General features: G+C 44.9%; 1 protein-coding gene across 1 annotated transcript in view; it reads right to left on the bottom strand.

The window, feature by feature from the left end:
- The window catches only part of grm7 (glutamate metabotropic receptor 7), a 232,942-nt gene that overhangs the window by 8,832 nt on the left and 202,141 nt on the right, over positions 1 to 21,969 (bottom strand). Inside the window, exon 9 of the mRNA XM_030723843.1 lies at positions 1,997 to 2,243. Coding sequence (XP_030579703.1) covers positions 1,997 to 2,243 — 247 coding nt within the window. The remainder of the gene's footprint in view (positions 1 to 1,996; positions 2,244 to 21,969) is intronic.

Below are 21,969 nucleotides of genomic sequence, written 5' to 3'. Positions count from 1 at the left end.
GTTTAAGAGCTGCTTGGTGCTTGTTCAACAATAAAATGTCAGGAAATACTGAAAAACTCTGCATACAATTCAAAACGTGCAAACATAAACAGCAGAGAAGCTGCTGCTGAGATCCAGTTTTTATGGATCTGTGTCAAAGTGATCAATGTGATTGATCGGATTGATTTTGAATGATCAAACTAATTATGTCAGAGCGTCTGTGGAAGTAAAGAAATGTGTAAAAAGTCCTCAGAGGCCCGAACAGAGGCCATCGTCATGTTAATGAGAACCAACCCTGTCTCCCAGAAATGATGCTTACATGTCGGTTTGTGTTGGACTGAATGAAGACCGCTGTGTGGTGGCGAGGTGGTCCGGGGGGTGGGGGTGTATGTCTGAACCGAGCTGTTTTAGTTCCCTTTGGTCCCCCTCCGCTTTTTTTAGATTAGCTGACGTTAGGAAGCCCGCTGAGGGGCAGCGTGAGCCGTACTGCGTGTGCTTTTCTTACAAACGTTTACCTCATTAATTAAAATTTTGGCCATCTTTAAAATGAATATCTGATAATATAGAAAGGCACAACAGATCCTCTTTAACATTTACATTAAATCTGTTTCTTGGGTGCAACTGAAATTTGTATGCTGTCACATGATGATGTTATTAATTCAGCCTGATCCACTCAGTGTTCATTAAAACACAAACTCCTTTTTATGGAGATAAGCCAATAATCCGTCCCACAGACCCTGAAAATCAGAGTTTAAATGTATTTCAGAAGTTGGAAGAGACGAGTGGCGCTAACGAGGCTGTTAATTTATTCTAATGACCAACTCCTCATTATGCAGATTTAAATTCAGGTTGAATATCTCCAAATAAACATTAGTTCTTGGAGACAGGGCTGTAAAAAATGTAAAAGCTGATTGTTATTCAGAGACATGATTAGCTGATATACTCATGCATTTTTAAAGGAACAGTTCAACATTTAATAAGACTCTCTTCTTCTTCTCTCTTCCTCTGTTTCCAGTCTTTATGCTAAACTTGGATTAGCGTGAAGACTGGAAACGGACCAGCTGCTTCACTGATGAACTCATCCCAGCAGTTTTTTGGATCTGTGGATCATCACATGCAGTCTGAGTCAGCCTGATGTTCCTGATCAGATAAATACAAATGGAAATGTGTCTCAGCACCACAGGGAGGAAACGGTGGCACCGGAAACATATTCAAGGGGAAATTAAAAAAAATAATGTGCAGGTTCAACTTTAATCCCTCAGAGAATCAAATGGAACAAACGGTCCTCCCTCATATTTTCTGTTTTATGCAAATTAATGCAAATTATTCTTTTCAGGTGATGAAAAACAAAAATTGTTGTTTGTTCCATTTTTCAAACAAATGTTTTTGCTGCAGAATTTAAAGATGTTTTTTTGGTCAAAGTGAAACTTCTGAGTTTTAGATTTATGACGGAGCACATAAAACTAAATTTAAGCCACGTTTAAGTTTAAACATCCTGCCCTGAAGCACCTCAGGTGGGAGAGACTGAGACGAACGTATCATTAATCTTAGTAACTTCAGTCCCTCAGAGTTACAACAGTGTGCGAGGATCAGTTTAAGCACCAACAAGGAAAATAAATAAATTAGGCCATCAGGGGAAAGCTAATATCCATCCACCCATCTTCTTCTGCTTATCCAGTCCCGGGTTGTGGTTGGGCTGGAGCCCATCCCAGCTGTCACAGGGAGGTGGCCCCGTGGCAGATGGCAGGACTAATATTCTTGTAGTTTCCAACGTTAAAGTCTGATAAAATGAGCTCAGAGAGCATCCATGTTTGCTCAGCAATGAGCAACATTAACTTTAAAATAATTTTTAAAAAAATCTAATTTTTCTGTTTTGTATGTGAAGTAAAATCTGAGTTTTGGGCTGCAAAAGGAGCTGCTTCACGTTTCTGTCGGCTTCGGCTCCTTTTGAACACCACCTGTGTGTCTGAGCAGGAACACTGAGGTTATCTGCAGGGCACCGTGGTGAGGTACTTACTGTTGGGGTCGACGTTCTCGCACAGCTCCGTCTTGGCCTCTCCGTTGGGCCGGTCGCTGGCTTTGTGCGAGAGTCGGGACGACATGGTGGCGGCTGTGACGACGGCCTTGAAAGAGCGTTTCCTCTTCTGCACGTTGAGCTCCGGGTGGAAGATGATGACGTAGACTTTGGGCATGTAGAGCATCCCAAGAGCGACGGACGCGCTCAGGTTCATGGAGATAGTCAGCGTGGTGGTCTGGATGTACAGCTGGCCGGACAGAGGGAGGAGAACGGAGGTTAGTTAACGGGAAACAAGCCAATCATCTCAGGGCCAAATCTAACATTTATCATCTCATAATTGCAAAGAAAAATCACCTGGAATAATTTCAGTTTCAAGATAAAAGCAAATAATTAAAGTTACAATCTCATAAATACTGAAAGATCATGAAAGAAAAATCTGCTAATGGTCAAAAGTGTCAGAAATACAAGAAAAGACTCTAGAAAATCTCTATAATAAATGTTACTTTAATAATAAAATTTAGTCAGTAAATAAAGTTAGTGATCTTACTGTTATCAGTGATATAATGTATCATATTTACTGATCACTGTTGTGTCTGAAGAATTATTTAATTATTTAATAACAACAACTTCATTCTGATGATATTGGCACTGGTGACATTTATCCAGACTGTTACACACTGAATGCTGTTTTGTAATAAAGCGTTCATTGCTGATCGTTCCTGGAGTCTCAGTAACACTGTATCTCGGTGTTACTGAGGTACAGACGACACACTGTAACACACCGGGTCACTTTTTAGCGTGCAGCTAAACGCTGTGAACCCAAAATGTCATCTCTGAGCAGCCTGACACAAACTGCTGGGCTCCAGGTTCATCCATCTCCACTGCTGCCGCCCTCTGACCTTTAACTCTTTAAGACAAGTATGCTTAACATCAGTTCAAGTTTAACTAACAGGTTACCATTTATTACCTGTGATTTTTACAGAAAAGACACCCCACAGTGACAGGTGTATTTATGAGACAGAGGGTCACGCTCACTCGATGCGGTGTACGTCAGTATAATTTAACGGCCTCCTCACGCTTGTCGGTCATGTCAGTGACATAAAGGGCCTCAGAGACTCAGGAAACTCAGCTCACACTGAACCGAACTCTTGACACTTTTTATGAGCCAGTGAAGGATTGTTTTTTATTATCCGGTGTGTTCTCGACCCTCGCCTACAGCAGAGAGCAGCAGCAGACGGCCGAGCCATGCCATTAATGTTTTATGCACTGTGTATATTGCCCCTGTGTCCGAAGCCATGGCCCTGTGAACCCAATAGAGGGCTGATATGGGCCCAGGAAGAATGCATAAAGAGGCACGGCTGTGCTGTAATGGGCTTCCCGGAGTGGCTTTCACAGAGTTCAGCCCACTGTCTTTATGTGTTATGGCCCTGCTGTCACAGTCTGAGGTACGCCATTAACAGAGAGAAGGCACAGGAGGCTGAGGGGAGGCTGGGGGAGGAGGTGAGAATTAGTGAAACAGTAGGGAGAGTATTCAGACCGGAACAAACCGCAGAAAGGATCAGACAGCTTTTCACTTCATGTGCTCCATCGAGAGGAAACGACGAACACGAGGCCCTGCATGACAAAGTGATGCAGATTTCACGAGCCTGCCACATTTACCTGCTCCAAGTCTACATGCAGGGTTTCCACGTACTCGAGTATTTTCACTCCAGCTACTTGTGTACTTCTTCTCATCTACAGTTCAGAGGAAAACTGCAGCACCTGCTGCTGCACTACATCTGTGAGACAGTTGGAGCCACTGATGCTCCTCCTGAATGGACATGTAACACCTCACCTCGGAGGCATCCCGGAGGTGTCCTGGTCAAATCCTGAACCAGCTCAGGTGCTTTCACTGAGCTCCTCAATCCATGTCTAAGATTGAGCCCAAACACCCTTTACAGGAAGCTCATATCTCCCACCTCCTCGAGCTTCAGCTTGTGTTCATAGGTGGGGGTAGAACGTAGATCTGAGTGCTGACCCCACATCAATCCATCAGTCTCCTGCTCTCTTTTCCCCTCACTTCTGAAAAAGACCCTGAGATATATGAACCTCCACCTTGATTTGATGAGAACCGTGGTCTCAGACTGGGAGGCGCTCATTCTCATTTGCAGACTGCTCCGGTGTGAGCTGGAGTCATTGCTCGATGAAGCCAGCAGGACCACATAATCCAAAAGGAGGAGCTGAGATCCTGAGAGCACCTAACTCGACGCCCTCAGCCACCTGACTGCACCTAGAAAATCTGCCCATAAAAGGGCAAACTCTGCTTTATTGCCAACAAGGCGAACCAAGCTTTCACAGAGATATGATGTTTGGCTGATTATAAAGAGGTAAAAAAACAGCTGCTGCAGAAACAAAATGAAAGTGGAGCTACGAGCAAACGAAGGCAAACATCAGCGTGGAAGCAAGTTGAGCAGATCAGAGCTGCTGCTGCTGACCTTCAGCTGTGACAATGATCCAAATCAGTTTTTCTGTAGATACCTGAATCCATTCTGAGTTCCTCTGAAGCAGCAAAGCATTTTCCCACCTGCTGCTTCATAATAAGTGTTTGCACTCTGTCTGTTGGGAGTCTGTATCTGCCGTCAGCCGACAGCAGCACAATGGAAGACATGAAGTCAGTAGTTTGTTGGAGTCTGATATTAATCAGCGATAAGACGACAGCGCGGCGATAAGATGACACGTCTGATAGAGCCGAAACAGCAGCAGCTCAGAGTCATCTTATCAGGTCACGTGCTTTGTTCATTTCCATCTCTGAGAGTGGGAGCTGAGGTTTGAAGGCACGTGTTCCGGTTACAGCTTCAGGGAGGACGTCTGTGAGAGAGATGGTGATCCTAAAGGAGAATCAGAGGGGCAGAAAGACAAGGGCTGATCTGAGTGCTGTTATCAGACAATAAAGCAGCTGAAGCTGAGAGCTGGACCACGGGCAGGTTAGGTCCGTAATTTATCTTCAGAAGCTGAAGCACAGCGAGCCACACAGGACCTGCAGTGTTAAAGAAATGAAGTTATTACCTAAGATGTCTCATTAATGGATTCCGTTTATGCCCCGCCCCTCTGAGACTAACCCTTCAGACCGACAGATGAGGACGTGAAAGCCTTTTGATGAGTTGTACAGACTCTGCTTTTAACCTCTGTTTGCTGATGAAAACGTGCTCCTGATCTTTGAAATCACATCAAAGATGGACGTCTCACTGAGGCGAGCGAAGGCTTCAGACAGCTTCTTGTAGAACGGAGGTCTGCTTTCCAGACTCCGTCAGGGGGAGGCACGACTCTCCCTCCACGTCTGAACATCAGGGCACGAACAGCCCAGAACCACAGACTTCATGTTTTTCCTCTAAATGGGATCAGAAGTTACACTTTTCACGCTTGGAAGCTAGCTCCATTTTTTTCACAGTGTGTATGGTACAAATAAAGTTGTACCGCAGGACACAGCAGCGTCCTGCTGCTGCTGGGACACACTAGTGTGGATCACATTAAAACACCAAAGACAGGAGAGATGCCAGCAGCTCACATTAGAGTCCACATTAGAGCCCACATCCAAGCCTCAGGGAGTTCAAGCAGAAGAAACATCTGAACACCAGCAGGTGGAGGAGGGTCTGTGTGTCACTGCAAAGAAACCAGGAGCGAAGGACACAGAGGAGAAGAACTGCTGGACCTCAGAGATGAAGATATTTGGACTGTGATTGAATACTCAGGTTTTCTGAAGAAGGTTTCTAACTGACTGAAATGACCCTGAAGTTTCTGCAGCTATAGTCAGAGCTGGGTGAATTCTCTAAACCCAAAGAAGTGCTTTAACTGTATCTTCAGCAGAGGAGACACTGGACCGTCCTTTATGAAAGGAGATTAATCCACCCCACAGTTCATAGTGACACACCATCAGATCAGAGACTCATGGAAATGTTCATCAATAACCTGCTGATAAAATCACAGCTGAACCCTGAACATGTCACTGCTGAGAGGAAATCTGGTTCCTACCATCAGATGATGACCAGCTCTATTAAAATGATCAGGGCGAGTTTAACGTGAACCATCATTCACTTGGCTGTGTTGCAGCTTTTGGGATGAACAGGAAAAAGCCCTTAATAAATAATAACTGACCCTGGATCATCTGTGCTACAGGAGACGAAGGGAGTGAGCAAACATTTCATTTGCCTTAAATAAATATTCTTGTTTATTTAAAACTACAGCCTCAGTAATGAAGTGGTATTTTTCACCTGCGTGAAACAACACAGCAAGAACTGAGAGGGGCTTTTCGTCAGTGGAAAAGGATGTAGGAGATCAATTTTTGAACTATTTTGTTTCAAAAAGCCTGGTAACGGCCAAAAGCAAAACATCTGCATGATTCAGATGTTCACAAATACAGCAACAGTCATGGTGAAACCCTGCAACTTTATTTGTCGTGTTCGATTTCAGACGTAACTACAAGATCTTAAAATTGAAGCCAATCCAGAACTGATTTAGACTGCATTCTTTTTAACGGCCACCAGAGGGTGATACTTGTGGTTATATAGAAGTGTACGAAAAACAGCCTAGAGACCAGCGTGCGACTATCTAACAACCTCCAGTTGTGAGATAAAAATTTGTGTTGCTCAACTGGTTGCTTCCTGTTGCTTGATAAAGTTGGTAGCACTGAGGTTTATGGTGCCGCACCAAAGCCTCCCCATGATTTCTTTGGTTGCTAGCAAGTTGCTGTGGTCATCACTAGCTTGCATGGAAGAGCAGACTTGTGTGCAAACACTCACCAGGTGATAGTGCAGCTTCCAAAGTGCGACATAAACTAAAAAGGAGACTGTTCTCCTTCAAAGTAAAAGTTTCAGAGCTGCCTTTTGAAATGTGCTGGTTGTTGGCAAAGGTTTGCAGACAAGTCGGAGTCTTCATTTCAAACTATGGGAGACTGCATCAATCTGCTAAGTAATCACAAGGAGGTCTTTGGTCTCAGTAAACACTTCCTGCTGACTTCATGGTCTCTGTCACTAGTTTCAAGTCTTGGTTTTCATTCTGGAAATTATGGAGTCAGAAAGGAGAATTATCCAGGATACAGTCAGTGGCCAACGATTTCTCACTCAGAAGTTATAAACCTGTGAGCAGTCAGATCCAACCGACCCTCCCTCACCACATCCCCTCCCTCTCATTTCCTAAACTGAACTGTGAAGGTACGCCGTGTGGCAGGCAGGAATAGGACCTAAATGCAGAGAGGCAAGACGGACACGAGGGCACAGAGACGAGGACCAACCCAGACACAGAAACACAAAGGAAGTAGGACACTGAGGACAGACACCGGAAGAGAGGACTAAATACTCAAAACTGAAAGACTAAGGAAAAATACAAACTCCAAACGCTACAATAAAGTCAGAATCACACACTAAATAAAAGAAACCGAAGGTCCAAAACTGAAAGCACTGCTCCACAGACCCAGGAACATCCTTGATTCCTCTCCTTGCGTCTCAGTTCCTTCCACAGGTGAGGCAGCTGGCATTTAGCTGAATGAGACATTGTTGCCCCGTCCATAAATAAATATGACTTCCAACACAACTACGTCATAAATAGATTTACAGCCCTTGTTCTTTTACTCCTGTGTTCTGTTAAGTGATGAGGAAAAGAAGGTAGGAGGTCATCTTTTGGACTGTTTAGCTGTCGCCCTGAACTCACTGCAGCTTCAGGCTGTAAGAGTCTGAAAGTGCAGATGCACTCCGCTGCACTGAAGATAACGAGGCTTATCTAGTCTCTTTGCTTGCATGTGCTTTAAAACACAGACCGCTCTGTGATGCAGCCTTCTTATTCTGCTGCAGGTCGTTCAGCGGGACGAGCCCCGCGGGTTTCCTCGACTGCATTTCCATAAAGAAACCTGTGTTCACTGAGCTAAACACACAGCCGAAGGTGGCTAATACTCACATTCGTCTGCACATGTGCACACGTGAAGCATCGAGCTGGGAGGAAAACTTGAGCGGAGAGATGAAGGAGAAACGAGGCTCAGTGGACGTGACGCGTCATCGTGATCGATGAAAACAGACTTACTCTGCACATTTCAGGCTTTATTAGATTTCTACTCCATTACATTTCACAGGGAAAATTTTGCTTCTCATGGCACCACATTTATTTCACTGTGAAGCATCCTGGGAGTGTGAAGGTGTTCTGTGGATTTGGAGGCAGTTTGTGATCCAGAAAAAGTCTCTTTTTAACTTGTGCAGTTTTTACATGTTGTTGGTTTACTGATGGAAAACTCTGATCAGATTTTCTCTGCTGTTATTTTATCTGTGAAGCTCTTTGGGCGGCGCGTGCAGTAAAAATTCAGCTTAGAAATGCTTCTCAAATGTGCAGCCAGGGGTCAGGATTGTTTTCATTTTTGTTTATTGTTTAATCGCTCCTCATTTCATGGGCTCACTCACTGTTTTACTGTTTCATTTAGTGGAAGTTGCATATTAATTTTTATGGTTTTGTTTCATTACATTTTGTGGTCTGTGAACCTCTTTGAATCATACTACCTGAAAGGTGGTGTACACATAAAGGTTGATTGAAATGAACAATTAAAACTGCATGTAAAATACATTTCACTGTGCATTGTACTGTGTATAACTGTGCATGTGACAAATAAACACTATCTTAATCTTATCTTAATCTTAATCTAAAACACAAAGGCAGGAAAGTGTAGAGGGAGGCTCGTCATCATATTTATAAAAGCTGCTCTTCATCACCCACATTTCCATCTCATCTGTAGCCATGAAGGGACGCAGACACTCCCTAATTTTACTGTTTGCCTTCAGGTTGAACCTCCAGTCTGCTGATAAGTGAAGAAAAGCAAATGTGTGTTTCTGGAATCATGAACAGAAGGAAAAAAAAAGGCAGGAGAAAAATCACAGAGGGTTCATGATGAAGGTCAGAGTTCACACAGAGGGAGCAGAGCATCAGGCAGGGCTGAGGTCTGCTCTGCACACTCACACATGCACTACACAAATAGGTGCAGGTTGGTGTAAACAGAAAGTATATAACAGCTGTGTGAAATCAGCTGTTTTTGTCTTTAAATTCTTCTCCACCACTTCACTGTGTCAGGTGTGACTCTTTGACAGGTGTGTACACCCGAGCCTGAATCCACAAACACCTGAGAATGTCTCCAAACTCAGCTGAGAGCAGAAAAGAAAATCCGACAGTGATTCAGAGATTGGACATGTTGGAAAACAGTCTGTTATGGAGGAGGGTATTAAACACCCAACTGTAGTCCATGAACAGCAGCCTGGCTGTTCTAGGTGTAGGGTCAGTGTACTTTCTGGTCATTCGTTTTTTTTTAATTAATGATATTAAAAAACAAAAACCTGATGTTTTTTTTTAAATTTTAATGCTAATTTGTTTAATGCTAAACAAATGATATATTTTTTGCTCACTTTGATTTGATGCGTGTCGGTTTACGGTTTTCAGCGCTGTTAGGACGGCTTCAGAACCACATCCTGAAGCAGCTGTAGACATGGTGAGAAGGGGGCTGCCTTCTACAGCAATCTATGAGGTTATTTCACATTGCTAATTTTCACATTGGGGTTCTCTCCAAGGAGCATCAGGAAATTTTGCACAGAAAATGGCTCGAGTGGACTCTCTGATGCACATCTGCAGGTGGAGGTGACAGGTTATTTCCCGGGAAATAGCACATTGCTCCATCTTGGAGTAACTTCATAGTGGTCGATGGGAAAGACGGACCGCTCTGCAGCCTCACTGCTGTTTCCTCTTTCTGCACCATCTATGCAGCCACGTGGGAGGGACAGTAATCCACGGGGCCCCCGGCGGCCTAGTGAGCTTGACAGGGATCTCATGATTGGGATGTTCTTAGTTAAAGGCACAGAACCGATCTCTATCAGTTGGTCTCTGATCGATCTGAGAGTCTTCTCAATATAAATAACACTGACTGATAAAGGCAAAATAAAAAATGAAAGAGGTTGTTTTAAGGAGCGCAGAGCTGCAGCATGTACACCATGTTACACATCATTTACATTTACCTTGCATTAATAAAGAAACATATTATGTCAGTGCAAATATGATATTTCCTCCTGAGAAAAGAAGAGTACAGCTTTTCTCTAATGCACTCCTGTAGCTCTAACATCCTCCTAACAGTTTTTTTTTTTTACCTGAGGAGCTCTTTAAGATGCTTTGTGAATGAAGTCCAAAACTTTAAAAGTTTTCTTAGACTTTCATCATTTAGAGCTACTTTTAAGCTTTGGGCCTGCGTCTGAGTGAGGTTCACACAGTTTTCCTTCATAAACACCAGATCATGTGCAGTTAACAGCCACATATAGCCATCTGTACATTCCAGAAAGAGAGCAGCACTTCAACCTGCCGTCACATGAGCATGAAGGTCTGAGAGGAGCTGCAGAGCTGTGCTTTTCTGCACAGGTTCTAAATGTCACCAGCAGAGGGCGACATGCAGCCTGGAGCTCTGACCTCGGTCTCCTCAGAGACTCCTCCTGCTGCTCCTCGGGGCCTGGACTGGGTCTCTGAGGCCCCGTTTAGTCTTTCACGGTCTGATGCGATGATCCCTGAGGACCTCTAACTGTGGCCCCTGGCTCATTAATAATATCTAATTAGGATCCCTGAGGACACAGCCGCTCTGCGGCCATATCTGTGTTTAGATTTATGGCAACCGGCTCGAATATTCACTGACAGCTCAACTTTATATCTTTACCCTCTTTCACTGATGAGCTTCAAAGAGCCTGTTTGAGAAGAAGAAGTAGGGAAATGAAAAAGCTTTGAGATAAACTACAATGCTGCAGAAAAATAACAGCTGCTGCACAGCATCAGAGAGCCGCGTGATGATGTCAGAGCTTTAAAGAGACAAACGTCACGCAGTCACGTTTCCTTCTGACGATACGGCAGCTCCGGTTTGAAGGTGGAGATACTGAGAAGTCAGGAGTGCCTCCACAAGTTCAACACAGAAAGAAAATTCATATAATTTCATGGTCAAAATGATTGAGTCATAAACTGGAAGGCACTATATGTATTTAAAACATTCTTTTCCATATGTGAATTCATGGATGTGTTTATCCTTCCAGACGGTATAATAACAACTGGCTAACTATAATGACATAATTATTCTATCAACATGACCTGAACCCATCAGATGTGATCGTGCTGCATGAACTACACTGTTCAACGTGTGGACCACGCCTGAACCCTGACGCCTTCTTCAGGGCCACCACATCTGGTGTTTGGTTGCTAAGTGTACACAGGCCATCCTGAACGATCTGCTGAAGCAGGAAGTGAAGCGATCACAGAAGTTTTTCAACCTTCAGGACAGCTCGTCTTTTCCAGCTGTTGCAGCACCTCCCTCTGTGAGCTCCTCCTCTGACAGATGAAATGGTGGTGAAGACCAACAGACTCGCAGACCTTACTGCTTCAACCATGAAGCAGCGTGTGTCAAGTTACAAAATTCAAGAGCTGCACGATAAGCAGAAATGACGTCCCATCCTGAGCTGTAACCTCAGTGAGAGCTGATGACTGTAAGCAGGTCCCTAAATCACACTGGAGACTTATTACCTTCTTAACTCTTCTTCATTGACCTGAATTCAGTGACATTAGGGGCCGCTGAAGAGCTGCAGTGGAGCAGGTGGAAGAGGCTGAAAAGGAAATGCAACCTGAAACGAAGAACATGAAGATGTTCCACTTCGGTCCTGACTCTCCAGGGTCACTTTGAGTCACGTTAAACAGATCATTGCAGTTTGAGAATCCACAAAAACAGTCAACAGTATGCTGCATAGTTTTTAAACTGTGTTCAAACCAAATATGAAGTCAGGTTTCACCTTGCGTTACTTGTGTGAAAACAGTCGTGTTGGGAGCTTGAAAATATTCGCCTCTAATAGCCAACGCGATGAGGAGGAGAACCAACCAAGTGAAGTGCCGACTACTCTCAAAGGGTGTGAATGAGCTCCTCCTCCATATCTGATTGCTGGTGGTGTTGGGAGAATCCCAGCTGACGGGTTTTTGTGATGCTAACTTTTAGCCAAAGTTGAAATATTTTAACTCGCACGAATGCAGATTGGCCTAAACTTGGATCGCCCGACACGAGCTTGGATCACTTTGCCTCACTCCTGCAAATGCACCACATGAAAACTGCTGTGAACGCATCATAATGGATGTTTGGTCATGTGACAAGGTCAGCAGCTACTGTCTCAGTCCTGATTCTTCCTTTGTTCCAAGGTTCAAAGGGACATTTTAATGTCACCGTCTCTCCAAAGAGAAATACATCCTATGAACGTCCTCTGTGAAAATAAGTCCTCATGACTCAGTTTAAAGTTCTGGCGAGGACGCTGATGAGAGGCGTACAGAAACAGGAATGACACCGATCTGTGACTGAAGACCGGAGCGAGCTGGGTTGGGTTCATTCCAAAACTAAAAAAAATCCCAGGCTTTAGTGCTTTCTGAAATGTAGTGTTTTGTACTTCAGAGCCGCTGGAGTACAGGACTCCTCTGAAGCATCTGAACCACAGGTTTGAAAGAGAAAACTGCTGAGTGCCGTAAATTCTCCAAAAAGCACTCGTGTGTAATCTGCTGAAGTGGTTCCTCCATTATTCCTGCTGGAGCTGCTCTTTGCGTTTTCAGCTCCCTTTCAATAAAAACTGCTGCTACAGTTTCCGCTCGTCGCCTCCAGACGCTGATAAAAGTTATGCTAACACCGTTTTAGCGCCACACGAAGGAATAAAATGGTGTAAAGTGGAGAGACATGAAATAAGAGAAATGAAACATCATCGCTGCAGAGAGCTCATGAAAACGGTGCAGGAGGGAGAGATGGTGCAAAGAGAGATGGATGAGAGGAGGGGAAGAGGCGGAGAGAGAGCGGGCAGGAAAGGTTAAGTGGGATGAGACAGCGGGAGGTTTGAGAGAGAGCCGAAAATGATGAATGAATGAGAGATGAGGCGAGGAGCGAGAGAACAGGAGGGCAGGGACGAGGAGAGGCTGCAAAGTTTAGAGACGGCATCGGACACAAGTGGAAGATTGATGGAGACGTTAGAGAGTTTCTGATAGAAAAGAGGTGAGGGGTGGATGAGTGGAGGAGGAGGACGTGTTAGAGGTGGAGAGGGAGGCAGAGCTGGAGGGGAGTGATGGAAAGTAAAAGTGAGCAAAGAGAACCAAAGCGTTCTTTGAAAAATTGTAACGAGCTGGTTTCCTCTGTGATACCTGTGGCGTCTGTTTGCAGGTACACCTGGAAACAATCAGCAGCTTGAAGCTGTAGAAACATGAAAACCACGCTTTCCAAGTCTTTCCCGATTATGTTAACTAATTTATACAAAGCTCAGCCTTCCTTACAGATTATTGTTTATTCCCCCTTCAGGGGTGACGTCCTTCGAAGGCTGCATTTGGAGGCTGATGATGTCACAGCGAGGCGACGAAGGCTGTCCCAATATGAAGGGTCCTCCAGACGTGGCTCACAGATGTGTCCTCTTTTGAAGGAGCCATTGGGTGGATCCTTTGTGTCCCGCCCTATCCCAAGATTCATGGTATGCCGGTGGATAGTTCTCTCCAAAAAATGATGGACAGTCCAAGAGATGTGGGCGAGGAATAAACTTTTAGGCGTTTTCGAGTCACTCAGTCAGCAGTTAAACGTTAAAGTAACGAAGATCCTGAAAAGCTGAAGTTTGGAGCTAAACTGCAGTGAAGTTATGTGTCAGCTGAGGTCCTGCAGGCCTTTAAAGCCTTTACTTTAAAACACGAGCAGACAAACAGAATCTTACCGAGGTGGTGGAGATTTTATGGATAATTAACCTTGTAGGTAGAGTAGGGGTACACAGTAATGTACACAGTATTATTTGGGTGTAGGCTGTTTGTTAGTCGCCTAACTTGCCTTTCTTTAAAACTGTTGTTTAAAGTGCTGAAAATTGTAAACCCTGAAATTCTGAAGTATTCCATGGAAATGTTGGGAAATTAGAAGCTTTATTTTGTTGGGTCGATGTAGCGCTGGACTCCAACATAAGAGGAAGAGGAAATACGATGGCGAGGCAGATGTGAAAGGTCGGGTATTCTAGTGACCGAGACTGTGGTTGAAGAACCTGGAAAGCCATCCGTCAAACATGCCACACACATATGGACTGTCCTCTACCCGCTAGCCTCATCTCCCCAAACCTTCTGACTGTCCAACAAACTGCAGCCCTGCCAGTGACTTCTTTAACACGGTGTTAGTCAACTGCAGGTAAAGCTCAGGAAATGCGAACAGTAATTATGCAAGCAGTCCCAGTTGGCTTTGGGAGAGTCAACAGGGATCAAAGGCAGTCTGTGATCAGTGGATCAATACTGATCAGTCCTGGAAGTCCAGCTGTGGGAATTCTGTCTGAGAGGATGTTAATCAAGCAGATGAAGGTGACTGCAGGAAGTCACTGTGAATGCTTCCCCGTACGAGCCTCTGACTGAGTGGAAGTTACAGGGGTGATACTGTTGCTGAAGCCTCTGAAGCCACGCTGTGCTGTCAGGTTTTGGAGAATTAAATAAGAGCTTGTGATGATTATGGAGCTCAGTGCAGCCGAGTCACAATATATTTACAGCAGCTTTTACTTTCCCCCCGGGAGGGCTTCATCTAGTCTGTGCTGCACGGAGATGTCAGTCAGACGAACAGAAAGGAAACGGAGGCTCAGCCCGACTCTTTTATCCTCGCTGCTTAAAAAAGGCAGCAACATCTGCTTCTCTGAAACAGCCCAACCACAAAACAAAGGCGGCATCTGCATTTTAAAGAGAGATGATGGTATAAAGTCGCAGACACATCTCTAATGATCAGTTTGTTAAAGTGGAGCGATTCTGCTTATTCTCTCACTCTGGAACTCCACCAGGGCGGCTTTGCATGATTCACAGTTTAAAATAATCCTCCTCTGTTGTGCGGCTGCTCGGTTCATCCTCAGAGAGCTGCGTGTAGCCAAGTATCCCAGAATGCATTTCAAACAAAATCGCAGGTGAGCGTGTCGCAGGAGCGAGAAAAAAACTGTGAGTGAAGTTTAGAAAGCTGGACGTTCTCAGTGATTAGACTCGTTATATCAGCTGATCCCAAATTAAATTTAACATTAAAATGTTTTCATCCAGAGAAGATGCTTATTGTTCAACAAGCAGCAATGAGTTACTGCAAAGTCTCCATGTCTGATGAGATCTGATGAACTGATCTGAAGTCTGCGGATTCATTCATATTTAATTCACTGCACTGGTGTACAGTTCCTTATCACCTTCCTGTTTGACCTCTCAGGATGATTTCATGTTAAAGATCCTTTTACAGCCAAGAGTTGAATCACAGATGATTTCACTGTAAATATTAATCACACTGAAAATAAAGGAAAGTAAATACATGGTGAAGCTGAGCTGAACTGTGACATCATCACGTGCCCCCTGTCCTCTGCCCCCCTAAGCGAACATGTCAAGCATGATCTAGCAGGTATGCAGCTGAACTATGACATCATTATAACCTGCTAACATGGATGTTCCTAAGCACCCAGGGTAGCAGCTAGCTGGCTGAACGTCGCATCCTTCGGATTTTTAGTGGAAAATTTGAGTCCATCACATAGAAATCCGTCCACATATGAATATTCCAGCTCTGTGACATCATACCGCTCCCAGAGTAGGAAAAACAGGCCTGCAGCCTGAGCGTTGGGCTCACAGTGATTACTGTACGTATACTGATCTCATTAGTTTAAGATGAACATCCAGAGGTGGAACAGGAGCTGTTACAGTCCCGGGAGGACGTCCACAGCTGTTATCTGCTGCTGTCTGACTTCAGAGCATCAATCTCAGAAAACTAAAGCATCCAAAATAAACCGACTCTGTCAGAAACATCATTCATAAAAGAAGACTCACCTACGCCCACGTGTGTGTGTGTGTGTGTGCACGCACACAGGAGCAGCACCCACACTGTATTGTTTCATTGCACGAGAGCAGTCGAGCAGCAAAAGGCAGTTTACAGCTGTTTGTCCACGCACGTCTGAGTGAGCGACTCCACTGAGGAAAGCCGAGCGACAGTTCACACATTTAATCATCGGCTGCTTCTCACACAATCATGAAGCATTCATGGCTTTTCTTCATTAAACCTCAGGGTTATAATAACTAGACTAAAAAAGAAACAAAAAAATTGGAATAAATATATTCAAGATGTAAATCAAAACCTGCAGTTTAACTGCAGTCCAGCAGAGGTGCCACACAGGCGGGCGTGGCTCCTAGATGTCTGCTAGGCTTCCGCTCATGGAGTCCCTGAACAGGACCTCTGTGCTGTTGGAGCCTTTTTAATGCAATTATCTGACCAATAATATACCTGCTGTGGATTGATTGGACTAACAGACCGTCCCAGAAGGCAGAGCTCCAGTTTTGCCGAGTGAAATTCCAGGTTTGGATTCGGATGTTACTGATTAGCAGGTATCTGCATCTCTCATTCAGGGATGGTCTCTTCTGGCCCCCAAAAAACCAACATGAGCTCATGAGCGATGATTTTTGTTCATGAGGCTAATGAAGGGGGAGCGTAAATGAAGAGCAGCCCTCACACGTGTGCACTGTGAGGACGTTTAGTTTGGTCTTCATGGAGCTGTTTGTGGGGTTGGAGACAGTCTGAGCTCACGTCCTGGAAAGTATCGGTGACCGTGTACGGTGTGCATCTTAAATGGAGGTTATGACCTGCAGGAGAGCTGAAGCAGTGAGTCTTTGGCAGAAGGAGCTACACAGTACTCACACACGGTGGCATATAATCAATACTGCTTATCCGGAGCGCGTCGGGGGGATGATGTTGACGACTGCGTTACAGCAGATTACACGGTGTTGGACAGCAGCTTTAAGTGACGCTGGCGCGCCGCTCGTGTTCATTTGTGAGTTAGAGCAGGAGGTGAAGTGATGGGGGTCAAAGGGCGTCCTCATCCTCATGCTGCCTGCTCACATTTACATTTTAAATTTTGTTTTCTTCGGCTCTGATCCGACCCCTGAACACCCAGTTTTGCTTCTTTGTGTTTTGAAGGAGCTCTTCCAGGATTTTTTTGTTTTTGTATGTGTGCTTCTGTTCTGTTAGATGTTGATATTTCTTTCTTCCCACTCTTTCCTGAAGAGGCTTTGCCTTTTTGCAGGCCTCCATCGGAAAAGATGGGTTCCCACCTGACCCCCTCAGGAACACACGGAATCACAGCTAGAAGAAGATCCTGGTATCAAATAGAGGTAAAATACTTTTCATGTGCTTTAACATGTTCTGAGCACCTCTCCCACATGGTAGTATGAGCCTGAAAGTTTACCCAGAATGCACCTTTCAGAGCTTTTCCAGTGAATGATCAGGTCAAACATCCGAACGCTGCTCTGCGTCACGGACATCAAAGTGCTGCAGTTCATTCAGACTGTGATGGATCATCACACTGATGCTCACACAACAAAAACGTATTCAGTCTTCAGATTGTGGCTCTTTGACTTTTTAAAAGAGCTTAAATGTGTTTGTAGCTCAGAGTATTTATGACACTATGAAGGCTGCACCCACCCTCTGTGTACTGCGGAAGGTCAAATTTTGCACAGCTTCATTAAAAACAGATGTGATTGGGAGTTCAGGTGGGAGATACTGATTGATTTTTCTTGGAAAGCCGCACAGACGTTCAGTCGATGCCTCATTTCATAGTCACAGTTTCTTCACAGCTGCTCATGTCCAGCTGCCTTTAAGCCAACTTTCCTCTGACTTTACTTATTGACTTTCTAAAGATTATTAATGCAATTTAGTCTTCTGATTTTGACAGGTGTTATTATTTTATGATGTTTCTTAATTACCTGTGAGCAGGAAGACGCTCAGTCACTGAGCTGCTTCCATATTTTTCTCCTGAGAAGTTCAGCAGGTTGAGACATCAGAAGGTAAGCGTTTAATATTCAGCCGCTGTTGCAGCTCTGCAGAAGTCTCATTAATTATGCTGTAAAAAGGGCTTCAGCTCGTTGTGTGTGCAGACCTCGGGGTCGCGCACATCGCTGACACAACCACAGAGCTGTCAGCTGACCCCGTCGCTGACAGTAACTTGTTTGTTTTATTCTGCAGTTTTCCAGCATGTCTGACTCCCGGTCTGGCTTCTCTGAGAGTCTGCAGAGTGCTGCTCATCAATCAGAGAGCTCTCTGAGACTCTCCAATCCTCCTCCTTCACATTTTCATTTGTTGTGTTGCAAACGTCGTCTCACTTCAGTCTCACTGCACCTTCTCGCTGAGTGCTCGGGGTCCTCGCTCCTCTCCGGCCCTCATCCTTCCAAAGCTGCTAGAAAACTCTGCTTCCTACACAGCAGCACATCTCCTGATTTATTTTTCAGCGCTGGATCGGCTGACGCATCCTCTGCGTCATCTGGTTCTAAAATGCAGTCATGTGTTTTCATGTCGATCCCATCAGACATCCCAGATCTGCCTCAGAGGCAGGTGTGGTGCAGAGGTCTCAGATCTGCAGCGCGGTGACCAGCGTGGTTTTAAAGCTTCAGCCAGTCCAAAGCAGGGCAGCAAGGCTCCTGACAAACAGCCCTCACAGCATTACTGATTTAAATCACTGCGTCGTGCAGCTCCACTGATCTCACAGCCTTCACTGTTGTCTTCTCAATATTTTATTGTGGCCCTCTTTTATTGTTTTAATGCTGCTTTGTTTTTGTAGAAAATCTTGTAACTCATGTTTAGAAATAAAGCTCATTATCAGATTTTTTAAACTCATATTCAGCTGCAGATGTGCAACATTTTGCTGGTTGTTGTTATATTTCTACATTTTCAGAATCTACAGGAGGTGTAAGAGGATAACAAGCTGTGGTGTTACCTGCGGTGACGCAGACCGAGGGCGACGAGTGTCGCTCTGTAAGTGGGAGAGGTTTTATTTTTAATCCTCCTTCATCCTAAAACAGTGTTCTCACATGTTGATTTTGGTTTTCAAAAGTCAGCACTGTGAGAGACGCTCTCCCAACGCCTGGTCTTCATTGAAGAACAGCTGCCATCGTGGGTCTCCTTTTTGCCCAGCGTGGAAAACTGAAAGCTCAGCAGATTTCAGCCGAATATGAAGAAAACTTCCACAAACAGAAGGAAACAAAACGCAGTGGAACTGGTGGAAGGTGATTCTCAGAGTCTTCACCAGGAGCCTGGAGCTCAGAAAGAGCTGAAACCTCAACAATTACAACAACAGCTGAGAGCTCCTTACATTTCCTCAGCGACACAGTCGGGAACATGCTGAATTCCTCTCAGCGGTGAGGATGGAGACGCTCTTCGCTGCGTAGATGCAGCAGCAGCAGAGCAGCGAACGTTTTCTGTTTGGTGAAATGTAGAAACGTAGAACAGGAACAATGACCCGACGAATCCAGCTAAAGAAGAAGCTCGATTCAGAGAAATATGAACGTCCTCCTAAAAATAAAAGTGCAGGACAAACATGAAGGTGCACAGGACCAAGAAAACAAGAGTCTGAGACTCAAATCTTCATCACTGATCTTTAAACTGTTGAAAGTTCAGAAATGTTTACAGCGAAATGAACACCTGCACAGGTAGTTCTGTCTGCTGTTGTCTTCAGAGAAATCTGACAGCTCGGCAGATGTACAGTTACAGTCTGAGCTCAGGCGTGACAGGATGGCAGTTATTAAAGCTTTGGCAGCGGTACGTGACACACTGGGTGATGGCATCAGTGTGTCGTGCTGTCACTCCAAACACATCATTTTTTATTTTCAGCATTACTGCAGTGAAGTCTTTTTCTGAGCTCAACTGAGCGCTTTAAGAACCTTAAACCAGCGAAACAGAGTAAAAAACTGAAAAGGCAAAATGAATCACGTACCCTGACGGATAAACCTCCACCCATCCAACCTCCTACTCCGGACTCTGAGCCGGTCTCTCACCAACCACGGCCCCGACGCCAACAGGCCTCATGTGGGTAACCGTGAGGTAAAGGCAGCATCATGTGACACCTCAGTGATTCGTGCAGGCTGCCTCACTGAGCGGAGGAGTGTGCGCGGTGGCCTTCAAAGATCAGTTTTAGGGCTGCTGTGACTTAGAAAACACAAAATGTAAAGAAGATAAAAAGATGCAGGATCTCTGCAGCGTGAGAACACTGAGGAGGAGGAACAAGGAGGGAGACATCAGAGACGAAGGTCACAAACATCTAAAATGAGTCTGAAAACAACGGTTTCCAACCCGTGAATGTGAGACTGTGTTTGATTTGTCTGCATTTGTTTCTGAGGCTGTGTTTGAGCTCTCAGGGCCACCGTATAATTGTGGTTCTGGAAACATGATAGTGTTTATCAGAAAAATGTCCCCGTGTGAGTCTGTGGGCGGATGACTTGTTTACTGGAAAATGTGTGTACTTAAAATTCCAGTTTCCCCACATTGTTAAAAAGTGACAGAGCGCGGAGCTGCTGCTGCAGATAAAGCACCGAGCACGACGGCTAAAGGTGTGATTCAGGTACCTTCTACCAAAAAGAACAATGTTTACAGCGGGAGGAGCGAGGGCAGCGGGAAACGAGCCTCACAAGACACCAAGCTGCTGAATTATTTTCAGCGTTCAACTAAATTCTATTTATAAGGCAGGAAACTGAATGAACAGACTCCACTCATCAAAAGGTAGAAAGGGTTTTTCTCCCAAAAGAAAGCGATGACAGGACAGCAGGAGATCCGCCTGCGATAACATGCAGAAGAGTGAAGAAGCTTTCACAATGGCAACTTTAGGAGAAAACGGTTCAGTTCACCACAAAATTCCCCTCAAACAGTTTTATACTGTGAGGTAAAGACCCTACTGGAGCGAGAGGAAACCCCCACAATCAGACAACCCACTGTGAGCAGCACTTGTCAACAGTGGGGAGGAAGAACTCCCTTTAACAGGAAGAAACGTCCAACAGAACCCAAGAGAACAGAGGAGCATAGAGAGACCACGAACAACAGCACACCATGCACAGAAGGCAGAAGTTACTGCCATGCTGAGCTGGTGTATGAACACCTGGGGAGTGAAGGGAGCTGGGGAAAGAAATGCTGCATCATGGGAAGTCCCCCAGCAGCCCGAGCCTACAGCAGCATAACTAACAGTGGACTGATCTTTAGAGATATTTCACAAGTCCAAAAAAGTTGTCCTACATATTTGTTTAATATGTGCATTGAAGGACAAATTCTGGTCAAAACTGACTCCTCACAGTGTTACTGGAGGCCAAAGTAATGCCATCCAGAGGAAGTATCTGGTTTGACACCATGTTTCTAAGATTTGTGGGGCCGAGTACAAGAACTTCAGTTTGATCTGAATTCAGAAGCAGGAAATTAGAGGTCATCCAGGCCTTAATGTCTTTAAGACATTCCTGCAGTTTAACTAACTAATGTGCGTCTGTGGATCATATAACGTAGTATAATCGGCACAGCACCTGAAATGTTTGCAGAGTATTACCAAATTACAATATAAATCATTCAAAGTCATAAATGTATTTGACTCAATGCTTATTAGTCAGTGCAGGCTGAGTGAATGCAGAGGTGAAGAGGAGAGGAGGAAGATGTACTGTATCAGTGCGAGGAGAAGCGATGACAGATGAGGAGAGCAGGTGGAAACACAAATATTATAGATGCCATAAAATCCATGCTGCATGAAGACATCAGCATTGCAAATATTAGCCTCCTCCCTGGTGTCTCCGTCCTGCCTCCACATATGTGAAAATCAGGCGGACGGCGGTGGCTGAGTTCCCTGTGATGGCGGTTTGACCTTGGTGTTTGGGTGATGCTCGTGGGTTTGGGGAAAGAAACAGTCTCGTTGGATTTATTCATGAGGTGCTGACACGTGGTAGCAGACCCGTCTCTACGTCTGAGCGGGAGGCGGAGCCACGACGGTGACGCTGAAATGGTGTTCAGGACGTCACATACAGGAGAGTTCTCCATAACTCGACTCCTCCATCGGTGGGAACGTAGTTAAAGGGTGACGCTGTGGAGCTAAAACAGCTGCTTCCTGTTTGCGTGCACGTGGGGATGAGTTCTGACCGCTGACAGAGAGAGCGGTCGGGTGTCAGATCGTTCTTCG

Source organism: Archocentrus centrarchus, unplaced genomic scaffold, assembly GCF_007364275.1.
Source record: "Archocentrus centrarchus isolate MPI-CPG fArcCen1 unplaced genomic scaffold, fArcCen1 scaffold_29_ctg1, whole genome shotgun sequence".
Lineage (NCBI taxonomy): Eukaryota > Metazoa > Chordata > Actinopteri > Cichliformes > Cichlidae > Archocentrus > Archocentrus centrarchus.
Note: the sequence above shows the minus strand (reverse complement) of the source record. Positions and strands in the feature narration are given on the sequence as shown.